This window comes from Eptatretus burgeri, chromosome 6 (genome assembly GCF_056783735.1).
Source record: "Eptatretus burgeri isolate ZD-2024b chromosome 6, Ebu_testis_v1, whole genome shotgun sequence".
Classification (NCBI taxonomy): domain Eukaryota; kingdom Metazoa; phylum Chordata; class Myxini; order Myxiniformes; family Myxinidae; genus Eptatretus; species Eptatretus burgeri.
This window is the reverse complement of record NC_140966.1, coordinates 100,997,772-101,010,183: the sequence shown is the minus strand read 5'-3', so window position 1 is coordinate 101,010,183 and position 12,412 is coordinate 100,997,772. Positions and strand designations below refer to the sequence as shown.

Below are 12,412 nucleotides of genomic sequence, written 5' to 3'. Positions count from 1 at the left end.
AACGCAGAAATTTAATCACCGTTTCGGGATCTGCGGAGGCCTTTATAAGACCTCTGGCTCCGTCGGCTCAAACTAACGGTCCATCTGAAACGATAATATATTATTTATTTATTAAAGAGATGGCATGTTCTTTGTGAACCCACCATTTTTTCCACACTGACATTGAGGTTTTATTGGTATTGTTACAGTTCTAGGAACCGTATGCAATCAAACATGCAGGTGCCCTGAAGTTAGTTATGCCGTTAAGTATATGTGTAGACAGAACCCCTCCTTGTGTGTAGTGGGAATTCGAAGGGGTGCATTGCGATCTTTTTTTAGTTAGGGTAATAAATCTTTATTTCCCCTCTTATTTGAACCACAGTAACTTTTTCTTGTTTTCCAAGACGAAATCTTTGTGAGGTACCTTTTTTTGGCGAGTGCAGTCACGCGTGGAGGGGGCGGGCTCCTGGCATGGCAGAAACCCCGCTCAGAAGGGGCGGACCCATGGAGGCCATGTCCAATCAGGGCGGACAGTGAAGTCAGTTTTGACCAAGGCCCCGCCCCACTGAGGGAGATCGATGGACTATGAAGGAACCCTCTGAGATGCACGTTCATTGGAGTTCAGTCAAAAGGCTCAGTTCAGTTCTGCATTTGCTGGGGCGTTCGTTGGAGTTTTGCTGGAGTCTTGAGTTCGGTGTACGAGGAGGATTGACAAACAGAGCTTTTTCACGAGTCTGTGAGTGGTGGTGCATGGCTGTTCTTCGTTGGTGGAGCAATCCGTCTGGTCGATTCCGATAACAACTGAGGACACCCGACCTTGACCGGGTCTCTCGCTGGGTCCTGTCCGTGACCCTGATCCCCACCCTGGGACTCCGCTCTGCTCTGCTTGGGATCCTCCGTGGACACGAGCCCCACGTGTGTGACTGTGGGCTGAGCTGCACGACCAGTGGCTGGTGCCGCACCACGGAGCACCACCTCCCTCCAACGTGCAGGTACCGAGCCGAGTCGTGACCCCAGCTCGTCTTTCTCCCTGGCTGCGAGGTTCCTTGGAATTCACCTGGGTTTTATTTTCGTCTGTGTGTGTGGTGCCGTCTGCTAAGTACAACTGCATAAGTGTTTTCGATCATTGTAAATCTCCTGTTTCTCCACGATAAGCTTGCTCTGTGTCCTTCTTGCTGTAAATAAAACAATTGTAGAAATGTTCCCAGTCTGTTTCCGTCCTTTCTTTCATTGGTCCAGCATGGTTCGGATCTGAGTTTTAGCCAGGTCTTTATTCCCATTAATATGCTCATCCGAGCTGGCACGGCTTTGGCAGTTCCGCTCGACTGCACCCGAACCGGAGTTGGTGGTTGGTAGTTGGAACTCTACCGTCGTCGGTAGAGTGACCCGGCTCTAGCAAGACGTGCCGAGGGCATGGTTCCCCGGTAGACGACACCGCATGGTTAATTAGGTAAATTGGTTCTCCACAAAAAGACCCTATGCTACGCGGTGGTGGTATTGGCGTCCATGGTCGGTTAAGTGACCCGCCGCCTCACGGAGTTATCCATGAACGACGGCCTACAATTCCGGGAGTCTGGTGGGAGACGACGTAACTTCCCCCACCTCGCGGTCGTTCTCGCCACCGGTCCCCGGCCCGCAACAGTATTAATGGAGGGCTGGATTGGTAGTAATACTGATTTATTACCAATGTGTTAGACTGCTGAAGTACAGATGAATGTTCACCACTCGCCGTCAGTTGGTGAGTAAAAGTGATGGCTTTGGTTAATCCTCAGAGCATTGGCAATGGTTTGTTGGGGAACTGCCGACATTGTGGTGATACATAATCTGGTGGGGATGGTCCACACGACAACAGATTACAATGTCATGAAACTGCAGCAAAGAGGAAAACATGATTGTTTGCATAATACTGGAGAATCTGAAGATGATGTTTGTGATTCGTCTTTTTCTTTACTTTGTGGAAGTAAAACATTTTTCTTAAACCATTTTCTTCTGTATTTTACAGGTGACTGAGATGAAGAAGTATCAGATCTGTTCAATCAAGCAAACCTTCAACTTTATAGTGCTCGGTGTTCTTATCCTTCATTTTTTTTTCTTCCAAGAATGTTAAAAACTGTTGTTTTTCCGAACAACAGAGCCACATAAATAGTCATTTTGGGAAATGTAACTTGGGCTTCAGGTTGTTTTTTTATATATACAGTGTACCTTTTCAATCTAATTGTTCTTGATGCTTTATGATGCTATTGCATCAGGCCCCCCCCCAAACAAACAAACGCCAACTTTGTCAGACGGAATGAAAACCCGTCATTGTTGTTCCAAAAACAGCTAAAATTGATGAAAAAGCAGCCTAAATTGAAACCAACACAGTAATTATGGTCGCAATAGCAGATATAATGGAAACCAACACATTTAGTCTACACACAAGAACGGTCATGACGGAAACAAGAATGGACAATCCCGAAATAGAACGGTGGGGAACGGAAGTAAGATTGGTTATTTCCGTCGCGAAACGTCCGAGAGCGAAACAAAAGCGGTTCATTCCGGTTACTGTTGTGCGAACAAGACGGTGGATGCAGTAGAACGACCTGTTACGGTGTGTAAATTTTTAGTGCTTGTGCCTTGAACATAAATGTAATATCGATAATATATAGTGGGTAGTACCTGATGTAGTTTTAACAATTTATTAAACCGAATTTTGTTGTGATGATAATGTTTGGTTTGCCTGTATTTCGAGCCCCCGAGTGAAGGATCGCTAGTTGTGTATGCCCACTTCAACATAGCGGATCGTGTATGGGATCTCTTTACAGTTTTTACTTCATATTAACTTTGTAATTTTATTGGAATTCGCAATTTATTATTACTATCAAATTTTACCTCTTGCAAATATAAACGATCAATCGTCACTGATCGCTGCAGCACGGGGGCACGAATTACATAAAATGTCAGCCACACATTAAGTCAAGAGGGCACATGTATCGCTGCTTGTATAACATCCCGTACCACAAACGGGTTTTAATTTACAGACATGATATATTAAAGGCAGACTACGTTAAAGTTAACTTACCATAACTTCAAGAACTTTTCAAGCCGCCATGTTTTCCACGTTATGGTAACCGGAATTAATCGCTTTCGCTTCGGTCTCCGCCGTTTCGCGACGGAAATAACCGATGTTGCTTCCATTCCCCACCGTTCTATTTCGGGATTGACCGTTCTTGTGTCCGTCACGACCGTTCTTGCGTGTGGAATAAACGTGTTGGTTTCGGTTATATTTGCTATTGCGACCGTAATTACTATGTTGGTTTCAATTTCGGCCGCTTTTTCATCAATTTTAGCTGTTTTTGTAACAAGAATGACGGGTTTTAATTCCGTCTGACAACGTTGGCGTCCGTTTGTTAGGGGGGCCTGTGCATGCTATCAATACTTTAAAATAAAATTGATTCTCAAAAATAATGCTCTTGCAGTAGCTCCATCCCATTTGATATTAGCCATTTCAGGAGGGGAAAGAGAAGAGACAGGAGGGATATAGGATAGTGGCTCTTCAGATCAGTGTTTGGCTTGTGTGGCTTCAGAATATCTTTGACATTGACTCTTTCTATAAACAAGGGATGGTGGACAAGCACTGTGTGTGACATGAAACGTCTGAGCCAATCAAAACGTACTGTGTAAGTATAGGACCAGCTTGGGTCAACTGCCCAGCACGTATAATATATAGGCCTTTTACTTTGTATGTTTTCGTGTGCGAAACACTGTTTTAAACTCAGATAAAGATAAATCACAGATGGCCCACAGCTGTCAAATTGTGAATAACATATCCTTAAATTTGGCATTGACCGGGTGGGAGAAAGCCTTGTCGAGGTGTGGGTTTGTGCAATTGATGACAAAAGTTCATGCAATGGTGACTGGAGTCAATGGGGCAGGGTTGTCATTTGTTGATCACTTCCTGAGTCGATTAATCATTTGCCAGGCTTTCCAAATTGAGTGCTTATTGTTCACGTTCTCAACCAATTTTTACCAACTAGACTTGAGCCGGGATGTCAGCAGAGAGACATCCTCTCATTTGCTGCATTTCTCATGACATAATGAAGTCTTTCACAAACAGCCTTTCATTCAGGGATGAAAGTTTTACGGCACCATCGTGGAATGCAAGACTTAGAGGCAGCACTCCTCTTTCATGTGCAGCATAAGGCTGCGAGTGGCATCATTGGCTGGGGGTGTCGTTGTGCCACAAATGCAATGCCCTTGTTAGCAGTACACTGGTACTCATTTTGCTGACCTCATAAGGATGACTGGCTGAGTCAACCCAACCTGGTGTTCATTAAATGGTCCAACAATGGCTTGAACCTAGGACCCGAGGAACCTAAGCCAGCCCCCTTAGTCATCAATCCAATACCAGGATTGGAGGCAGCACTGAATTCATCATTAAAAAAAAAACAACAAGAGGTACCATTAATATCTGCAGAACTTTGGACAAGAAGAATAGCAGTGATATCACCTATAATGTTAACTTGGGACAGGAAGAATAGCAGTGATATCACCTATAATGTTGCTGAAGCCTTCCCTGTCAACCTTCGGGAAGTACTAACCCTTGGCTGTTGGGGTCTGGTGGGAAATTCCCTTGAGTATGGATTTATTGTCAGAGTGAGTGGCAGTTCCACCTGTTGGAGTGGAAGGTGATGGGTTGTCTCCTGTCGAAGAGAAGGGTCAAGTCTGACAGTGAACCCCAGTTGTAGAGTTCTTCCCCATTACCTGTTGAGTAATAGTATCCCCAGTTATGATGTTGGTCATTGAAGTCGCCCATGAAAATGGTAGGAGGAGCTGGAGGAAGGTCACCAGGTTGTAACCACTCAGGTGTACCCTTATGCACACTTAAAATGTGTAGACCTTGTACTCTGATAAAGTGCTTCTGCAGGTTTTCATCTGGTGTGACCATGGTGATCACTGTGCAGTCGTGTGCTGTAAACCTTACCGAAGTGCAATTCTTTGCTGAAAGCCTCCTGTGAAATGCATGGAGATTGAATCCTCAAATATTTGCTCTACTTTCATCGCACAAATGCATCTCTTTTAGCAGAATCACAAGCACATCATTGTCAATGGATATATGATGAAATACTTCTCACACTGCAGGGTAAAGCACTTTACATAAAACTGCAAGATTTCAGGTACAATTGTAGTTTTTGGATAAACGGAGAAGTTGTTCTAACACTGTAAAAATATAACTTCACAAGTCACCAAAATAAGAACTTGTTTGCTTTCTGGTGGACGTTTCCAGGATGGCCCAGATGGAGGTCAATTGGTGTGCTATCACCTGGTTCATCCTAATTGAAACTGCATCCCTGCGAGGTTTATTGAATAATCGGGGATTTGGTCCATCAGAAAGTAATTTGGACCTCTGTGACTCTACCGAGAGCCCACATCTTGACAATAATAATTGTTACATTTTTAAAATATTTCTATTGTTGAAAAGTTATTCTTGGATTATTTGGATTAAAACAATTTTTTCCCCCTTTTCTTCACTGAATATTAATGATATGTTATTTAACTTATGCTCTTGCCACTTACTCTTTCGTCGCAGAAAAATATGAAATTATTGTCATTGAAATGGATTTAACTCTTGTATTTTCTGACTGATTTGGATATTAAATCTTCACTTTATCCTTCGTTAAGATGTTTTCAGTACAAACATGGGATGTTGAGGTCAGTATTGACTTGAAGTTTTAAAAGCAGAAATGTCAGTATTCAGAAAAAAAGCAAGTCTGTACTGAAATAATGTTTGGCAAACACCATATCTCTTCAATTCTATGGATGGCCGGGTTACATACATTTGCCATGTTATAACCTCCACCAAGATAATGTTTTCACCCCTCTTTTTCTGTCGGTTTTTGAACAGAATATCTCAAAAGGTTCTGGACCTGGATCCGAAAGGTTTTTTTTATGATTATTTCTTCACCATTGAGAGATGGTGCCAAAAACGATGTACAGTACTGTATATCATTATATTTCAAAAAGTTGTGGATGAGTTATGACAAAACTTGGTGGATGAGTTGGTTATGTGTCAACTTGCCAATTCAGTTTTGGTTAAGGTCCTAATTCAGATCCAACCCATCAGTGGGATACAAAATGTAAACTGTTCAGCCTGGCAGAGGATTGCACTCCACCGAGAGCCATTCTAGTTTTTCATGTTGTGGTCATCAGACATACTGTCGAGATGAAAACAAAATCGTTGGTTATTTTTAAGATAGGCAGTAGATCGTCTCATGGACGTTCAACCAAAGTATGCAGAGACTTTGAGTGGCATTCCAAATCGCTGATCAGGTTTTCTTTCTCTGCACTGAAAATACTGATATGTTGTCCTTGCGAGTTAAGATATGACAAATTGGCAAGGCGACTTCAAAAGCCCAATCTTGGCAGAGATTGCTTTTGCTGTTGTGTCAAAATGACTTTCAGGTTACAAAAGCCACGCACAACTCTGATGATGAACTGGTTTGCAGCAAACTCAGCAAGAACCACTTTGTCTGGATCTATTGTGTTGATTCTGAGTTTTGATTTTATGTTTGAGCAGATCGGGTGAAAAAAACTTACAAATTATAAAGAAAATGGAGTCGCAAAATGGCGGCATGGCTCCATCTCGGCGCGACACGAAGCGGGAGAGGGCTAATTATAGTGCAACGAACCGCGCGGCATGGGGGGAGCACTCCCGCCCACCGGTTCAGACCACGTGGTCATAGCATGCGCCATGGCCGGCGAGGCAAGACGACTACGCGAACATTGGCAAGCTTCAGATACGATTGGGGGGATGCCTTGGAACAGGTGAGGCGTTGTGAGAATTATATAAAGGAATTGCAGATTGAAGTGGACGAGGCACAACGGCACGCTGACGAGCTTCAGAACAATTATGTGAATGGGGGGACACAACAATTGGCCGATGTACGGGAACAAATTCGGTGGCTGAAAGAGGACTTAGCCAACAGAGTCAACGAACTATGTGGAAAAAAGAATTTAGTAGTGTTGTATACCCATAATTTGGAATGTGAGAAGAGCAAACTGAACAAAAGAATAGAGAAAGAGCAGATTGGTATCTCCCAGGAAAGGAAGAACTTGGAGGAAGAATGGAAAAAAAAGCAAGAAAAGGAAAAATGTGAACACGATTTGGAACTCAAACAACTGAAGGAAGGATTTACCTGAAGGTTGGAACATGAGAGGCGCGAACTGAACAAAAGAATAGAGGAGGAGCAAATTAGTAACTCCCGGGATCGGGAGAACTTGGAAGAAGAATGGAAAACAAAGATGTAAGAGGAAAAATGTGAACACGATTTGGAATTCAAACATCTGAAGGAAGAGGTAAGATCAGGCAATCAGAGAAGAGAAAGCCTAGAAGGGGAGATAAAAAGAGAACAGGAATTTTAGGAACACCTAAAGAAATACAGTAAGAAAAGGGACGAAATGAGGGAGGAAGCATGCAAAAGAGGTGAGGAGATGGGAAAGGAATTAGAAAAAAAAGTTTCTGAGTAACGGAAACACCAAAACAAAGAGACGGAATTATGAAACGAGCTGAGGATGTTAAGAGAGGGAAGAAAGAGAACGGACAATGAAACGTAAAGGAACCACACTGTGCAGATCGAACAGTTAGAAGCCAAGGCCAGATTAAAGAATGAGATGCAAGAAAGAGTAGTGAAGGAACAACGAATGAGACAGGACAAGGAAATCAACCAAGTGAAAGAAATGACGAGATTGGAGAAGAAAGAACATGAGAGACAGTGGGAGAGGAAACAAGAGGAGATAGTGAAAAAACAACGAATGAAACAGGAAAGGGAAATCAGCCAATTGAAGGAAACGACGAGATTTGAGAAGGAAGAACAAGAGAGACAGTGGGACAAGAAACAAAAAGCATAAACCAATGTCACCCGCAGGGTGACCCCTATCTTGCCAAAAGGTGACCACGTGTGACTTCTTTAAGGTCACACTGAGATGAACAGAGCTGCTATCCACCAGGAGCGACTCCTTGAGGAATATCTGCCTACGAGAGATTCCGATGAGAATCGTTCTACAGAGTAACCATGAAAAATATGCTTTTGCCTCACAACGTCACCAAATGACGTCATAATGTCTCAAGCTTGACATATCTAGAAAGCACTCATCGAGGTGTTCAATTTGAGGTACTACACGATATGGTTCCTAAAACTTGAAAATTTGACCTTGGGGTCAAATATGTTTGACCTCAGGCGCTAACCTTGAAGGTCAAGGCCAATCGCCACCAAAAACTAATAAGCTGAGCGCCAGACCAAATGCTACATTTCCATAAAGTTTGGAGATGATTCGATGAAAATTACTCAAAAAATAAGGGTTTTGGCGACCTCCATGATTTACCGCAAAGTGACCTTGACCTTTGACCTTGACCTTGACCTTTGACCTTGACCTTTATGTGTGCTGAAGGGTATTGTAATAATACTACGATATGTTTACCCACAAGAGTTTCCGATGAGAATTGTGCTCTACAGAGTGATATAAAGGTGAAAAATCCAATGATTACAGACAAACAAACAAAAAAAACTTACCAAGTAACAGATCTTGCAAAAACGTAGTTTTGGCAAGATAACAAGGAATGAAGCAGGAAAGGGAGATCAACCAATTGAAGGAAGCAATGAGATTGGAGAAGGAAGAACAAGAGAGACAGTGGGATAAGAAACAAAAATAACAAGGAATGAATCAGCAAAAGGAAATCAACAAATTGAAGGAAGCGACAATATTGGAGAATGAAGAACAAGAGAGACAGTGGGATAGAAAACAAAAAGAAAACGAATTTGAAATTGACCAACCAAAGGAGAGAGCAAGGTTGGAGTACGCGGAGATGGAAAAACTCTGGAAAGATAACGAACAACTCAAAAGGCTCTGAGAGGTAGAACGACTCAAATGGAAAAGAAAATGGAGGCAGGAAGTAGAACAGCACAATAATATGGGATGTGTGATATCACCACAAGGAGTAATGTTGGTGGTGTGGAACTTGATTGACATCACTCGTCGGATGACACCACAATTAGAGCAAACCCTGGTGAAGGAGACATTGAGGGAGCATATGGGGTTGTTGACGAATAAAATACATTTTGAGCAGGTCCAGCATGTGGAGCTGACAGCCCCAGAGGAGTATGGTGAACCGATGATGAGTAACCTGCTGGAGAGAAGCGACCGGACAGAGGTGACTGGAACGAAGCAGGTACGTGGGCACATGCATACATGGTGCGGACGAGGAGCTTAAGGTAGAAATTGAATTTTACGTTAATGAGGAGACTCTGTCCGATGGGGTGCACGTATGCGTGACCCCTGAATGTGTGTGTGGAGTGCCTGTGAATGAATGCTGTGAGCCCACACTCCAGACGACAGCACCGGTATGTGCTGCCAAGGCCGAAGTGTGTGTGTGGGTACTTACCTGGCGGTCGAGAATGTAACCCTGGAGTGCGAGATGGAGGCGGTTGGTCAGTGTGCCGGCAAGGTTGAATGTGTGGAAGGTCAACACATAACCTTGAAATGTGTGCAGCCTGCTGTGTGTGGGAGTCCTGAGCATGGAATGAATGGTGACATAGGAACTGGGTTAGAGGTGCAAGGGGAAATAGAAATGCCACCAGGACAGAACTTGAGCCAGGGGACGGAAACCATAATGGAGAGCTCCGCAGGGGTTCTTACAGAGTTGGAGGTGCTGCATCCAGGAGCAGTTTTAGATTGGATTTTAGAAATCCAATTTAGAAGTTGGATTTTAATTTCTCTATCAGCCTCACAGGAACTTTGAGGTAGAGTGCAGATGAGTATCGGGTGGCACTGGCGTGTGTCACTTGGTCTTCGAACCCTTCTGAGCACACGAGGGGTTTGGCTAGCTGAGTGGGGTGTATCTGTCTTCAGGCAGTTATGTAGAAGAGGGGGAGGCCGCCTCCCTGATTTGGGTTTACCTGACTTCTCTGAACTCTGGAGAAGAGGGGGAGGCCGTTCCACCGATTGGGGTTTACCTGATTTCCGTGAACCCTGGAGAAGAGGGGAATGGCCGTTCCACTGATTGGGGTTTACTGATTTCCGTGAATCCTGGAGAAGAGGGGGAGGCCATTCAACCGATTGGAGTTTGCCTGACTTCCGCGAACCCTGGAGAAAAGGAGGGGGTAGACCACGACCCCAATTGAGCCGTGGCGGAACGGCAGCGGGGTCATGTATTGGGAAATGAGGGCTCCGCTCCCTGACTCCCCTTCCAATGAGCTAAAGAAGCAGGCCATATGGGGATGTAAGAAATTTTTGATTGAAAATTGTACCGAAAGTGATTGCAAATTGAGAGATGACAGAAGGTATAAGAGTGGCACAAGTGGATTAGGGTGATTATTAAAAAAAAAGTGGTGGAGACATTACAGGCAGCGCGTTAAACGCACCTGAAACAAGTGGATAACAAAGAGTGGCTTGTTTGAGGAAGGATTGAAATGCCTGGTTGGAGCCATGCAGAGGTTCCATCGGGCTGGTGAAGAGATTTTGATGTCTGGTTTAAACTGTTGGAAATAAACGATTTGGGCAGTATGGAGGAGGCCAGTGGATGACGGGCGTCGTGACAAATTAATTGGGATTTGATGAAAAAGTGTACTGGTTAAATTTGATGACCAAGTGGGGTCCGAGGGACTGGTGTGTTTTTGTTTTCACGTAAACGTGAAAGGTGTTGGATAGTGTTGTGGACTGGGTGTGTGGCACTGTGGAATGAATGACTAAAGTGTTTGGGTGAATGGCGTGGTTGTGCGAATGAGGAGAGTGAGTGCGAACAACGAACCCTGTCGGTAGGAGTCTCTTAACCAAGTTAGTGTAGGTTAGGGGGACTTAGAGGATTTGACATGGATTCTGGCTGCTGTTCCATTGTGCAGGTGGACTGTGAGGGGTAGGTGCAGGCCAAGGTATGGGGGTACTGGCTGGTAGTGTGACATGGTATTGGAAGTTGGTGAGTTGGGAAATAGGGCAGCAGGGCTTTGGGGGTTCCTGGCAGGTGAAGGCTGTCGGAGGTGCCAGGAGAGCACGGTGGGTTCAGTGCCAGGAGAACACGGTAGGTTCAGTGCCAGGAGAGCACAGTGTGGGTGCTAGGAGGGCACAGTATGGGAGCTGGAGAGAGCCATCCCTTAGTTCGGAGCAACAGAAGCATGCTCAAGTGAACCCCGATGTCACTGGGTGACCTCCACCCCCGATTGGAAGCAGCCAAAGAGGCCTTGTAGGAGTCACACTCCCCAGCCAGCGAGTTATGCCTGGCACCTCCAAATGAAAAAAAGACAAATAAGGGCCTTGCCCAGGTTTAGTAGAATGGAACAGTGTGCCAGGTCAGGAAAAAATGGGTCATTCGGATCATTCTAGCCAGAGCAGGGTTTGTCGCATTGTCTAGAGCTAAAAGTAAATGGTTAGGTTCAATGGACTCTCCTCCGCACCATTCATGTGTGACACCTGGTATGAGTAGTGTTGATGGGAGAATTTGTTAACAAGGGCCAGGCTAGGCCACTCTCTCCAAGTGCCAGAGAGGCCACCAGTATGTCATGAGCACACATCCACAAAGATAACAGTTGAGTAAGAAACACACCATCCTGTCTGTAAAAGAAAAAAAAAGAGAACTGAACCAAAACAAGTCAGGCAAGGAAGGTTAAGGGTACACTCCATCTCACCTGGTCTAAGGTCATCACACCCATTTGCGTCCTCAAGAATGCCTCCGAACTGCATTTGTTTACCATCGATATCACCATGCCACCAATGCTGTGTCACCTGCTGTCCAATGCAGGGCTTGTTGCCTGCTGCTGCGAGTGAGTAGGCCATATGGGCCGAAGCATTTTTGTGGGCCGTTACAGCCGAAGATTCATGCCATTCTGTGGGCCGTTGTGGCCAAAGGTTTATGCCATTTTGTGGGCTCAGTGAGGCGAATAACTGTGAGATTAGGCCGCTGGGCCGACAACTCACCAAGTGAGAGGCCAATAAGGCCACGAAGTGAGGAAACCCTCAGGGGTGAATGGACAATACTGCCAGGAGGGGGCATGAAGGAGCGAACACATGAAAGAACTTTGAACCTTTGAATGTCCTGCTCCTATGCCAATATTGGTGTTAAAAGTAAAATTGAATGCCCTCCCATTCAAATCCATAATTAGAATGTTAAGTGGTGTGCATAGAGTGTGAATTTGTTTGTTAGATTGGTGACCTGACACACTAGGATAGGGACATGCCAATCTTACTGATACTTTGGTTTTTGGAGTTAAGTGCTTCTCATGTTGTGGGTTAGAGTAAATGGGAGATCTGTGCTGTACGTTAGACAGGGCCATTGCCGTGGGCTGCCCAAGATGGAGGCTCGGGAGAGCCTCGGGAGAAAGGTGGGGGTAGTGTTACGGAAATGGCCCTTAATATGCAACTAAATATAGGATAAGCTCAGATCACCCATTAAATTCATGTTTAGCTT

General features: G+C 44.7%; 1 protein-coding gene across 4 annotated transcripts in view; it reads left to right on the top strand.

The window, feature by feature from the left end:
• The window catches only part of LOC147025463 (interferon-induced protein 44-like), a 111,694-nt gene extending 108,268 nt beyond the window's left edge, over positions 1 to 3,426 (top strand). For all 4 annotated transcript variants that reach the window (XM_085886463.1, XM_085886462.1, XM_085886461.1 and 1 more), the window contains one exon: positions 1,982 to 3,426. In XM_085886463.1, the coding sequence (XP_085742589.1) occupies positions 1,982 to 1,989 (8 nt within the window). In that variant the 3' untranslated portion in view covers positions 1,990 to 3,426. The remainder of the gene's footprint in view (positions 1 to 1,981) is intronic.
• Positions 3,427 to 12,412: the final 8,986 nt, after the last annotated feature.